Source organism: Palaemon carinicauda, chromosome 5 (assembly GCF_036898095.1).
Source record: "Palaemon carinicauda isolate YSFRI2023 chromosome 5, ASM3689809v2, whole genome shotgun sequence".
Lineage (NCBI taxonomy): Eukaryota > Metazoa > Arthropoda > Malacostraca > Decapoda > Palaemonidae > Palaemon > Palaemon carinicauda.
Window position 1 is genome coordinate 132,902,348 of NC_090729.1, and position 12,500 is coordinate 132,914,847.

Here is a 12,500-nt window from a genome sequence, read left to right on the forward strand (position 1 = left end):
AGTAACATTGACATCATTCCCATCCTTGTCGGTTAAAACCAGATCATACTCTTTACTACTGTATGTCACAGTTTTGTCGCCCAATTTAGTCACAGCTACTCTGACACATTTTCCTTTCAGTCCCAATGCCTTAGCCACATCATTTCTGATCATTGTTATATCAGCTCCGAGTCAAATAAAGTTTGTAACTCCTGATTACCACACTTGATCTTGTTAACCATAAATAAAACACCGTTTCTTTTCAGACTTACAAAGGAATTTCCTGTTATGAATCCCTCATGTATAATAGTATGATGAAGTTTCCCACAAGATTCATTGTTAACATCTACAGTATTACATCTGGACTTCTTTAGACATTTTCTTGCTATGTGAACACCTTTAAGGCAATTAAAGCAAATACCTTTCTTCTTTACACTCTCCATTCTGTCATTGATACTCAAGTTCTGGAAAGTTGTACAGTCTAAGATATCATGTCCATCTGAGCCATGATACCAGCACCTATGCAGCCTTGTGTTGTCACTGATCTTATTCCTGTTCCGTTCAGCATTTTCTTCTGTAATTTTAGTGAAAAGGTCAGTGATATTTGTAATAGCATTTTCAAGTCCTGCTATCCTTTCCATTACATCTGACTCTCTTCCTTGCTTTGTACTACGTTGATCTTCATAAGTGCAGGTATAATTCACTTTAGCCTTAATATTATTATTGCTTCTAATATTAGCATTAAGATATTTCATTGATTTCTTTTCACTTAAAAGGTATTCCAACAACTTTCCGAATAGGTCACGATTACCTACACACTCTGCTATCTTAACCCATTCACGCTTCTGAGTAGGTGGTAATAGTTTTTCTATCTGGCTAGTCATGTTAGCAGTATTTAATTCTGAAGCCAAACTCATTTGGTCTAAGTAAAGATAGCATTGCTCAATCTTATCAACCATCCTAATGAAACTCTCACTATCCCCTTCGGAAATAGGTTTAATTGACCTTATGTCCTCTACTACTACATCAATAATGGTTCTGCTGTTCCCAAAAGTTTCATCTAATCGCTCAAACATTTTATCGAAGTCATGATCTGCACCACGAACTGTATCCAAGGCCTCTCCTGAGAGACACTGTCTTAGCACAAAGGGATCTTTCCCATAATTTGATTGCATTAGTCTAAAAAAATCTCTCTTGAAATTGCTATAATCTCTCACATCACCGTGAAACCTGGGCACATCAATCGGTTTTACTTTTAACACTTTTTTCACCTGCATTTCGTCTTTAACTTTCACAAATATCACATGAGCTGCACACTTTCTATCTTCTAATGCTTTGATATAAACGTTAGCCTCCTCTATCAATTGAGCATCACAGTTCTCATCTAATAAATTGCAATACTGTTCATTAGCTAGTTCAACTTCATCATAAGCCTTAACAACACTCTCGTATCTTTCTTCTAAAATTTCTAATGCCATTTGATCTAACATATACTCATGAAACTTATCAAGCTTACGTGTTAGTTTTGCCTTTGCGGTTCCCCTCCGCTGTTTGGCCTTCTTCTGTGCTTCCAGTGACATCCTAGCACTATCATTTTCCCCCGTGGAGCTGCCGTTTTTCCCTTTACCTGTCATGATGAGTGTTGTCGAAATGTATGCTCAGGTACCAGATAAAAACTCAGCTTGTCGTAAAACGTTTAATTTCGACCTGTAACATTATAAAAGTCAGAATAACATACCCATTTTTTTTTTTTTTTTTTTTTTTACGTATCACCTTAGCAGAAACATTAATCCTTATCACCATATGAACAAACATATAATTTCTCACTAATAATTATCATAACACAATCACCGTTACCAACAAGTTAAAAGATAAGTAACAATTAACTGCAAAAAGTCACTTACAACAATGCCTCCTCTCTGATACCCAGCAGATTTCTCGTGCATTAAATATCGGCCAATTTCTTCTATCAGCTCTTACGTTAACACATCCTAAAATACAACATTACTACAATATAGTAGAGGAACAATGTCAAAATGCCGATAAGACTATTCAACCGAAACATATCCATAATTTACAAATCTCATTACACAAACAATAGCATACCTTAAAGAACACAAGCTACATATCAACACCATTTGCTTGCATGAGTGCACAGCTGCACTCCTCAGCAACTACGCACGAACAGTTGGTTACGTACACAACCTCCACCTGCCAGTCACTGGCCACGTCGACAGTCGACAGTACCACTGCCCACCGTCACAATTTTACACTGTCGTCAGTGAGCATGCGCAAACTTCACAAAACTTGAACATTACTAAAATACTTAAAAATAATTATTAGTGTTTAACTAATAATACACTCCCGCCTCCTTTATTGTTCTTCAACGGGTAGCAATACCACCAACTTGTGAACCGATCTCTTGATAACTGTGTCACTTTGTCCCTTATATTTTCCTGGTCTTTGTATTTTGTATCTAATGCTTACATCTCTCACCTTATTGTCTCTGCCTGTTTCTGTATCTACAACCTGCCCCATTTTCCATTTTCCTCGCACAACATTTGTGTCTTTAATCAGAACAATATCACCAGGTTGTACATTTCTTTTATCTGTGTGCCATTTTTGCCTTACAATGAGTGTAGGGAAATAATCTCTCTGCCACTTACGCCAAAAGGTGTCGACAACATTTTGTATAAAATTCAACCTTTTCTTGGTGTCACCTGATGTAGACCATGAACCAGATGGTACTTTATTACTTGCTCTACCCAAAAGTAAATCGTTCGGACACAAATATGTTCCTAATTCTACATCCATACCAGGTTTTATTCCAATTGGCCTTTCATTCATTAAGTTTGCTATTTCAAAAAATGTTGTCTGCAAATCACTAAATGTCAAGATGGTAGTTCCTATGAGCATTGACAGAGACCTTTTTACAGACTTAATTAAGGCCTCACTTACCCCATTCTGCCATGCAGCATCTGCAGACCGATTAAATTTCCATTTCAAGCCTTCCTTTGCTCCAAATTCAGTGATCTCGTGTATGTTCCAGTTGTTATCACTCTTAAGTTCTTTACTTGCTGATACCAATTGTGAGCCTAAGTCAGAGTGTACAGTATCAGGATAGCCATGAACCGCTGTAAATCTTCTGAAACACTTTAAAAAACTATAAGTATCATATCCATCTACAACATCAATATACACGGCACGTGTAACAATACAATTGAATATAACACCATAAGCTTTACCAGTTGTCCTTTTCTTTACATTATCTTTGATTTGAAAATGTCCAAAAATATCCACAGCAGTGTGATAGAATGCTGGACAAGGACTCATTCTTTCATCAGAAATCTGACCCATTCTTTGATCTTCAACTTTGGCATCCAGTTTCCTGCAAAGAATACAACCTCTCTTTATCGATCTTATGATTTTACGTGCTGAAGGAACCCAAAATTTAGACTGAAGCTTACATAGTGTAACATCAACTCCAGCATGATCCAACCTGTGTAAATAACTAATGTACAAGACTGTAAATGGATGCTTACCAGGTAATAGAATGAAGCTATCTTGGTTCCAATTATGTTTCAACCATCTTTCCATTCTTTGTCCTACCATAATTGTACCATCTTCAGCTTGAAATGGTCCTAATCTTTGAAAACATTTTTTCCAGTTCTCAGGAAGACTTTTTTGTGCTTGCATAATCCAAAACCTCTCAGCCTCCTTAAGTGATCTAGGTTCAAGTTTCTTTAGAACACCCTTAAAAGATTTCACCTTAACAATGTTAAATATCCTAGCAGTGACTGCAATTAACATATTATAGTTGTTGAATTTTGACGCATCAATTATGGTTTCTTCATGAACAGAGTATTGTGCAAGATTAACATGAATTCTATCAGGTAACTCACAATTCACCGATTGACTGATAGGCCACACTTCTAAAGGAAGGGCCATGAACTCTGGACCATATTTCCATGAATTGACAACTGCAACATTTAAAGGGTCCTGGGGTCTGGTCAATAGATCAGCAGGATTTAATCCAGAAGCAATCCACCACCATTCATTTGGGTCACTTTTTGATTGAACTTCTGCTATTCTAGTGGCTACGAAAGTTCCAAAGCCATAAGATTCCTTTTGGATTTGTGCTCTAACAATGGAGGAATCTGTTATGTGCATTACCGAACTAAATTTATATGTCATTTCATCTTCAATGGCTTTACGCATCCTGCACGCTATAACAGCTCCACACAATTCAAGCCTTGGAATAGATAACTGTCTACTAGGGGCTATCCTACTCTTTGCCACAATGAGCCTGCTCTCAAATACACCAGACTCTAACTCCCACCTAGCATATGCAACAGCACCATAAGCATTTGTTGAACTATCACTGAAAATAACAAGTAAAGGCAATCCTTTGGCTGAGGTTGGCTTAACATTCCTTTCAAAATACAGAGTTTCAGTGCCAAATAACTCACAAAAATATGACACCCATTGTTCTTTTAAATAGGAAGGCAAGGGATCGTCCCATCCTAATTTAAAGTCACATTTCACAGTGTCTCGTAGCAAAATCTTTGCTTTTAGTGTGAATGGAAGCAAAAACCCCAGTGGGTCGTAAACAGAACACATCTGACTGACGACAACCCTTTTTGTTAAAACAGAAGGTATATTTTCAACGAAATTCAACTTGTTTAAGTCTGGTTCTGTTCTTACACCCTTATATTTTGGAGAGAAATTTAACTTAGTTTTAAAATAAAACACATCCTTATTGCATTGCCAGTTAAGGCCAAGTATTCTTTCATTACTATTCTGGGACACTTCAAAGTCAGAATGCTCATTATCTCCAGTAATGGTCCATCGTTTAATTTTAAAACAGCCTTTAGAGAGTACATTTTCAATATCTCTAATTAGGCTAAATGCCTCAGCTTTACTCTCAACAGAATGGATTATGTCATCTACATAGGAATTAGTCATTATCACACGTGATGCTTCTGGGAAGTCTTTTACCGACAATTCTGCAGTATGTCTGAGAGCTAACCTTGCAATAATTCCTGAGGGCCTATCCCCGAAACCCATGCATGTCATTACATAGTGATCAGGTTTGCGATTACTTTGCAAATTTCTCCAAACAAATCTATGTACATGTTGTTCTAATTCTGGAAGCTTAATGCAATTATACATTTTGCTTATGTCACCGGCTATGCCTATAGCCTTTTCACGAAATCTTAGTAATATACCAAACATCGAGTTCAAAATATTAGGGCCCTTTGCCCAAAAACTATTTAGAGACTGGCCCATATACTTTGCCGATGAATCAAAAACAATTCTCAATGGGGTTGATATAGATCCTGGTTTTAACACTTCATGATGTTGAATGTATGTGACAGGACCAACATAGTTTTTAACCTCTTCATCGGATAACTTCCGAATTACATTGCGCTTTGTCATGTCAAGTATCTGGTCATTATAAGCTTGAGCATAGTCTGAACCCAGTTTCATCAATCTTTTCTCTGTGCCTTTCAGTCTAGCAACAGCTACAGATACATTATTTTGCAACAGTTTGGGATCCTTAGTCCATGGAAATTTAGCAGACCATTCTTTTCTGTCCGGGTAATACATCAACCCACTTTCAATAAGAGCCAGCTCCTTTTCCTCTTTTATACTATAATTGCCATTGCCTGTTGCACATTTCCCACAACGACAACTACCACATCTGGGATTACAATCAGTTCCTAAGTGTTCAATGGTGAAGAAATCATTTATCTGTGCTGTAATATCAATTACGGGTTCTACAGATATATCATAGTCGGATATTGTACTGGAAACATGATTAATGCTAATGCCTGGATTACTCCTAAACACTGATAAGGTAACAATGTCGGGATGACTGCCATACACACACATTCCAAACTGTGATTCCCTGAGCTGTAAATTTTCTGCCACAGTTTCCTTAACTGTTGGAATTAAAGAGCAATAATCAGAACCAATTAGGAGATCTATTTTCCCATAAGGTCTATCTAATGCACATACATTAACACCCTTGAATAAATGTTTCACTTTTGATAAATCTACCTTATCGACTTGAGATGTAATGTCATCGATTCCATAAGCAGTAACATTGACATCATTCCCATCCTTGTCGGTTAAAACCAGATCATACTCTTTACTACTGTATGTCACAGTTTTGTCGCCCAATTTAGTCACAGCTACTCTGACACATTTTCCTTTCAGTCCCAATGCCTTAGCCACATCATTTCTGATCATTGTTATATCAGCTCCGAGTCAAATAAAGTTTGTAACTCCTGATTACCACACTTGATCTTGTTAACCATAAATAAAACACCGTTTCTTTTCAGACTTACAAAGGAATTTCCTGTTATGAATCCCTCATGTATAATAGTATGATGAAGTTTCCCACAAGATTCATTGTTAACATCTACAGTATTACATCTGGACTTCTTTAGACATTTTCTTGCTATGTGAACACCTTTAAGGCAATTAAAGCAAATACCTTTCTTCTTTACACTCTCCATTCTGTCATTGATACTCAAGTTCTGGAAAGTTGTACAGTCTAAGATATCATGTCCATCTGAGCCATGATACCAGCACCTATGCAGCCTTGTGTTGTCACTGATCTTATTCCTGTTCCGTTCAGCATTTTCTTCTGTAATTTTAGTGAAAAGGTCAGTGATATTTGTAATAGCATTTTCAAGTCCTGCTATCCTTTCCATTACATCTGACTCTCTTCCTTGCTTTGTACTACGTTGATCTTCATAAGTGCAGGTATAATTCACTTTAGCCTTAATATTATTATTGCTTCTAATATTAGCATTAAGATATTTCATTGATTTCTTTTCACTTAAAAGGTATTCCAACAACTTTCCGAATAGGTCACGATTACCTACACACTCTGCTATCTTAACCCATTCACGCTTCTGAGTAGGTGGTAATAGTTTTTCTATCTGGCTAGTCATGTTAGCAGTATTTAATTCTGAAGCCAAACTCATTTGGTCTAAGTAAAGATAGCATTGCTCAATCTTATCAACCATCCTAATGAAACTCTCACTATCCCCTTCGGAAATAGGTTTAATTGACCTTATGTCCTCTACTACTACATCAATAATGGTTCTGCTGTTCCCAAAAGTTTCATCTAATCGCTCAAACATTTTATCGAAGTCATGATCTGCACCACGAACTGTATCCAAGGCCTCTCCTGAGAGACACTGTCTTAGCACAAAGGGATCTTTCCCATAATTTGATTGCATTAGTCTAAAAAAATCTCTCTTGAAATTGCTATAATCTCTCACATCACCGTGAAACCTGGGCACATCAATCGGTTTTACTTTTAACACTTTTTTCACCTGCATTTCGTCTTTAACTTTCACAAATATCACATGAGCTGCACACTTTCTATCTTCTAATGCTTTGATATAAACGTTAGCCTCCTCTATCAATTGAGCATCACAGTTCTCATCTAATAAATTGCAATACTGTTCATTAGCTAGTTCAACTTCATCATAAGCCTTAACAACACTCTCGTATCTTTCTTCTAAAATTTCTAATGCCATTTGATCTAACATATACTCATGAAACTTATCAAGCTTACGTGTTAGTTTTGCCTTTGCGGTTCCCCTCCGCTGTTTGGCCTTCTTCTGTGCTTCCAGTGACATCCTAGCACTATCATTTTCCCCCGTGGAGCTGCCGTTTTTCCCTTTACCTGTCATGATGAGTGTTGTCGAAATGTATGCTCAGGTACCAGATAAAAACTCAGCTTGTCGTAAAACGTTTAATTTCGACCTGTAACATTATAAAAGTCAGAATAACATACCCATTTTTTTTTTTTTTTTTTTTTTACGTATCACCTTAGCAGAAACATTAATCCTTATCACCATATGAACAAACATATATAATTTCTCACTAATAATTATCATAACACAATCACCGTTACCAACAAGTTAAAAGATAAGTAACAATTAACTGCAAAAAGTCACTTACAACAATGCCTCCTCTCTGATACCCAGCAGATTTCTCGTGCATTAAATATCGGCCAATTTCTTCTATCAGCTCTTACGTTAACACATCCTAAAATACAACATTACTACAATATAGTAGAGGAACAATGTCAAAATGCCGATAAGACTATTCAACCGAAACATATCCATAATTTACAAATCTCATTACACAAACAATAGCATACCTTAAAGAACACAAGCTACATATCAACACCATTTGCTTGCATGAGTGCACAGCTGCACTCCTCAGCAACTACGCACGAACAGTTGGTTACGTACACAACCTCCACCTGCCAGTCACTGGCCACGTCGACAGTCGACAGTACCACTGCCCACCGTCACAATTTTACACTGTCGTCAGTGAGCATGCGCAAACTTCACAAAACTTGAACATTACTAAAATACTTAAAAATAATTATTAGTGTTTAACTAATAATACAATATATATATATAGTTACCCCCGAGAAGGTGTGTCCAGCCTTTAAGCAGCCCACACACGCTCAAATTTTTGGTCAAACGTTTTGATGTCAAATTATTTGACGGTTTGATGTTCGCCCTACACACTCAAACTTCTCATCAATTTTCATTATGCTCCCGAGTGTCACCATGGATGCATATACAGCGTTGGCTCTTGGCTTAGCATTGAATAATCACGGAATTTCTGTAGAAATCTCTCAAATGCCATATCTTTTATATTGCTGTCACTATAACAGTTACTTTTAATGTTCCAAAGTTGTGGTAAACTTCTTTAAATATCAATAAGCTCCCCCTTTTTTACATAGGCGTTGATGACCTTAGAAGGCAGGATACCAGATAACTCTTAATCAATCAATCAATCTCCTATTTTGCATTTTTTCTCTTTTTCCTCCTAGATATCAAGGCCTTTCCTTTCCAACGCGTCTCTCTCTATATAGATGATATCGCGATATATAAATATATGGACACATTTGGTTTAATTGTTTGCGCTCACACCCTTCATTCCTTAATATCATATCAAAGAGAATGTTAGCCTAGTGGAAGCCTCCATGTCTCACATTCCATTAGGCGGTAGTTTGAGCTCAAATTGCAATTTTATAGTTTTCATAGTTTTCATTAGTATCAACCTTTTTTGAATTCGAGATAGCGATGGTGGTTTTGGAGTACCTATAGGTTTCCTTTCAAGAGTATCAACAGTTACTGCCTGACCTTCCCTGGTCTGAGCTTAGGTGTAGAGTAGCCTTGGGTTTTGATCGTACAATTGAACACAGGAATTTTTGGTACACCTCGCTCCGAAGTGTACCCAGCTACACCTTTACTGCGAGGCGAGTTCCTGTCTTTAGCCCCCTCTCACCACCTCTGCGATCTCCTATACAATCTATTTTGTTACACACTTTGAAGTGAGAGTGTGACGGGTGTACTTCTTCGGAAAGAGTTGTACCAGGTACATAATATAGTAAATCTTTTGAACATTACGCTACGCCTTGTCTCTGCCGTTCACGAGAGGCCTTTAAACTATTGTATAATGCAAAATTCTTGTACATCGCATGTGAAGGGCCAATAGATCGATGGAAATCAATTACGTATCAGCCATTGAAAAAAATTGCAGTCACTTTTATTATGCCGGCTGTCTCGTTTATTAACAAACTGATTGTCATGTCAACTTACTCAATCATTCCGAACTTTTTCCTCGGCCAAATAAAGTTGTAAACTGCTGTTGTTGTTGTTTGTTGTGTTGTTCAGCTATGTTTTGATGCTTGGTATTGATGATAGCATTTGGTTATTATAAATTTTGTATATTTATTTTCCATGCTATAAATAAAATGAGAAATATTATTATTATCGTAAAATGTTGTTTTATTTTGAAGGTGGATTCATGAAGATTTAATCTTATATTTAGCTCTCATAATTTATCATTATTTATCACTCAACATCAGATAGATTTGGCAAAGCTTTATTAATGTTCAGGTTCTTTTATTTATTGTATTGTTTTATTTATTATCGGTTTATGGGGACTTATTTATGATTTTGATATTGATAGATCTGCTTATTGTGATTATGATAACCAACTTAATCAATTTATAATGAACTATTTTTTTCTGTTGCCTGTCTTTGTATTTGATGACTTCTCTGAGCTTAGCCCTCATAGTCTCGAAAAAGACAAAACAATCATGCACGCAAATATGCATGCTCACGGAAGTGTTGTTTGCATTCCCACACATTCAATAAAATCGTACAATTTCGTGGAAATGTAAATCACAATCATAATTTGAATTACTTTAGATATTTGGAAACATTTTAAGATACTAATAACAATTTGCGTTGTTGGTGAATATCTGACAACTTTTATTCCAGGATTTTTACCTTTTAAAAACGGATTTATTGACGCAAAGAAGTGATATTACGGTCACCAACCCGTAAAAGAAAATAACAAAGGAACATGAAATTACGGTCGCCTGTATTGTACTGAAATACGGCTGAGAGCAGTATATGTTTACGAAGAATTTCCTATTAAAATTACGATTTTTTAACAGTGCATCCAGTGAAATTATAATTGATTCCTCAATACGCAATATATGACATGTCTTCCAATATGTATGGAAGAGATAATTAGAGAGAGGAAATGATTGTCTGATTAGAAATAGCAAGAGGGATATGATAAAGCAATTGTGCGATAAGTCTGAATGGCACACCCAATATTGAACTGATATTATTCCACTACATATCAATTACCCTCTGTCTATGTCTACCTTTACCTATCCCCTTATATTAACAGTTTCCTAGTCTCATTTTTCATCGCCATTTGAACGAGGTCGTGTCAATGAAATACCCATTCGGTATTAGCTTCTCTTTGTACATCTGGCAGATTGATATCCCTTTCAGAAACAGAAAAATCCCTGTTACACTGCACTCTGCTTGCAGCCATTTCCTTTCAAGGAAAAGGATTCTCATGAAGGAATATCAGGAATTTGGCTTTGCTTCTCCGTTTTCACATATTTTATCATCCATATATATATATGTATATATATATATATATATATATATATATATATATATATATATATATATATATATATATATATATATATATAATCTATAAATATGTATCTATATATATATATATATATATATATATATATATATATATATATATATATGTGTATATATATGTGTATATATATATGTATATATATTTATATATATGTATATATATGTATGTATATGTATGTGTGTGTATATATATATGTATATATATTTATATATATGTATATATATGTATATACATATGTATATATATTATGTATATATGTATATATATGTATATGTATATATATGTATATATGTATATATATGTGTGTATATATATGTATATATATATGTAGATATATATGTGTATATATATGTATATGTATATATATATATGTGTATATATAGGTATGTATATATATTTATGTATATATATGTATATATACATATATATGCATAATTCCTAGTAAGTTTTCGTACTAACGGATACTTCACTTAATATGCATAGTCACTGACAAAATTAAGTAAATATGCATGATACCTAGATTCATAGTAATTTTTAAAAATAACGGTTATAACCGTCGTTATTATGCAAACGGTACCAACCAGCAGTACCAATCAAACTCCCCTGAATCCCTCATTCCTGGGAGGTGTGAAGAGAAGAAAAACCTCCTTTTGTTTTGTTTAGGCTAACCCCACAAAATGGGCGAGGTGCTTTTGTAGATAGATAGAGATAACTTCCCCCCCCCCCCCCCTTCCTTACCTTCTTTCTTGATTATCTTGGGGTCAATTGTCAAATTGCTTTACTGTATACCGTTTATACTGTTATTTTGACGTGAAGAACATCAATCCAAGTTCTATAAAGAATGTGCAGTCCCAACTTTAGAAAAGAACATTGCCATAAAAGCTTGCAAGATAATGTTAGATGACGCTGGAACAGTTGGCTTCTTTAATTCCCTTACACTGACGTCTCTTTAGTTTTCCAAAAAGAGTACCAGAATTAATGAAGCCAACTGTACAAGTACTGAGGAGAAAGGAAAAAAGTTGGTCTGAGAATAGGAGGTGGATGCAAGCAAAGGCAGAAAATAGGTGTAAAACTCACACGAACACTGTATTGCATATGAATACTGCTCGACTTTTCTGTGCATCGCTGGCTAGTCTCATTTATAATTTTCCACAAGATATGCGAATACGGAGGCGAATATTTGCTTTCTGACCGATACAATGCTCATATACTGATTTACTGTTTTCAGAGTTATTCATAATCCAGTAACTCGTAAGATGAGCCATTATTCTGTGTATATACAGAATATATGTGTATATATATATACTGATGTATATATATATATATATATATATATATATATATATATATATATATATATATATATATATATGGATAAATATCAACACAACATCGTGTTCAAATAGAAATAAATTTCTACCTCATACTTGGGATCGAACGCTAGCCCCTTCTAATGAAAGGCCAGGTCGAAACCAACCATGCCACGAGAG

At 35.4% G+C, this 12,500-nt stretch overlaps 2 protein-coding genes and 2 long non-coding RNA genes across 5 annotated transcripts in view; 1 reads left to right on the plus strand and 3 right to left on the minus strand.

Annotated features, from left to right (window-relative positions):
- The window catches only part of LOC137641481 (Kv channel-interacting protein 4-like), an 852,695-nt gene that overhangs the window by 151,966 nt on the left and 688,229 nt on the right, over positions 1-12,500 (plus strand). The gene's annotated exons all lie outside the window — the stretch shown is intronic.
- LOC137640576 (uncharacterized) lies at positions 172-2,658 on the minus strand. Its single transcript, XR_011044409.1, has 3 exons — positions 2,086-2,658; positions 1,496-1,686; positions 172-553 (listed from the first exon to the last, which is right to left on the minus strand). It is a non-coding gene; the product is annotated as an uncharacterized lncRNA (long non-coding RNA).
- LOC137641148 (uncharacterized) lies at positions 2,679-6,234 on the minus strand. Its single transcript, XM_068373591.1, has 2 exons — positions 2,938-6,234; positions 2,679-2,699 (listed from the first exon to the last, which is right to left on the minus strand). Exons 1-2 carry the CDS (start codon positions 6,232-6,234, stop codon positions 2,679-2,681), a joined length of 3,318 nt encoding a protein of 1,105 aa, XP_068229692.1.
- On the minus strand, positions 6,253-8,410 carry LOC137640577 (uncharacterized). Its single transcript, XR_011044410.1, has 3 exons — positions 8,168-8,410; positions 7,577-7,767; positions 6,253-6,634 (listed from the first exon to the last, which is right to left on the minus strand). It is a non-coding gene; the product is annotated as an uncharacterized lncRNA (long non-coding RNA).

Excerpts from the sequence above, each read along its gene's own strand:
- LOC137641148 (XM_068373591.1), bottom strand. The coding sequence starts at position 6,234 with ATGATCAGAAATGATGTGGCTAAGGCATTGGGACTGAAAGGAAAATGT. Across the intron at positions 2,700-2,937 it reads ATGCTGCATGGCAGAATGGG|GTGACACCAAGAAAAGGTTG; the intron begins GTAAGTGAGGCC and ends GGTCTACATCAG.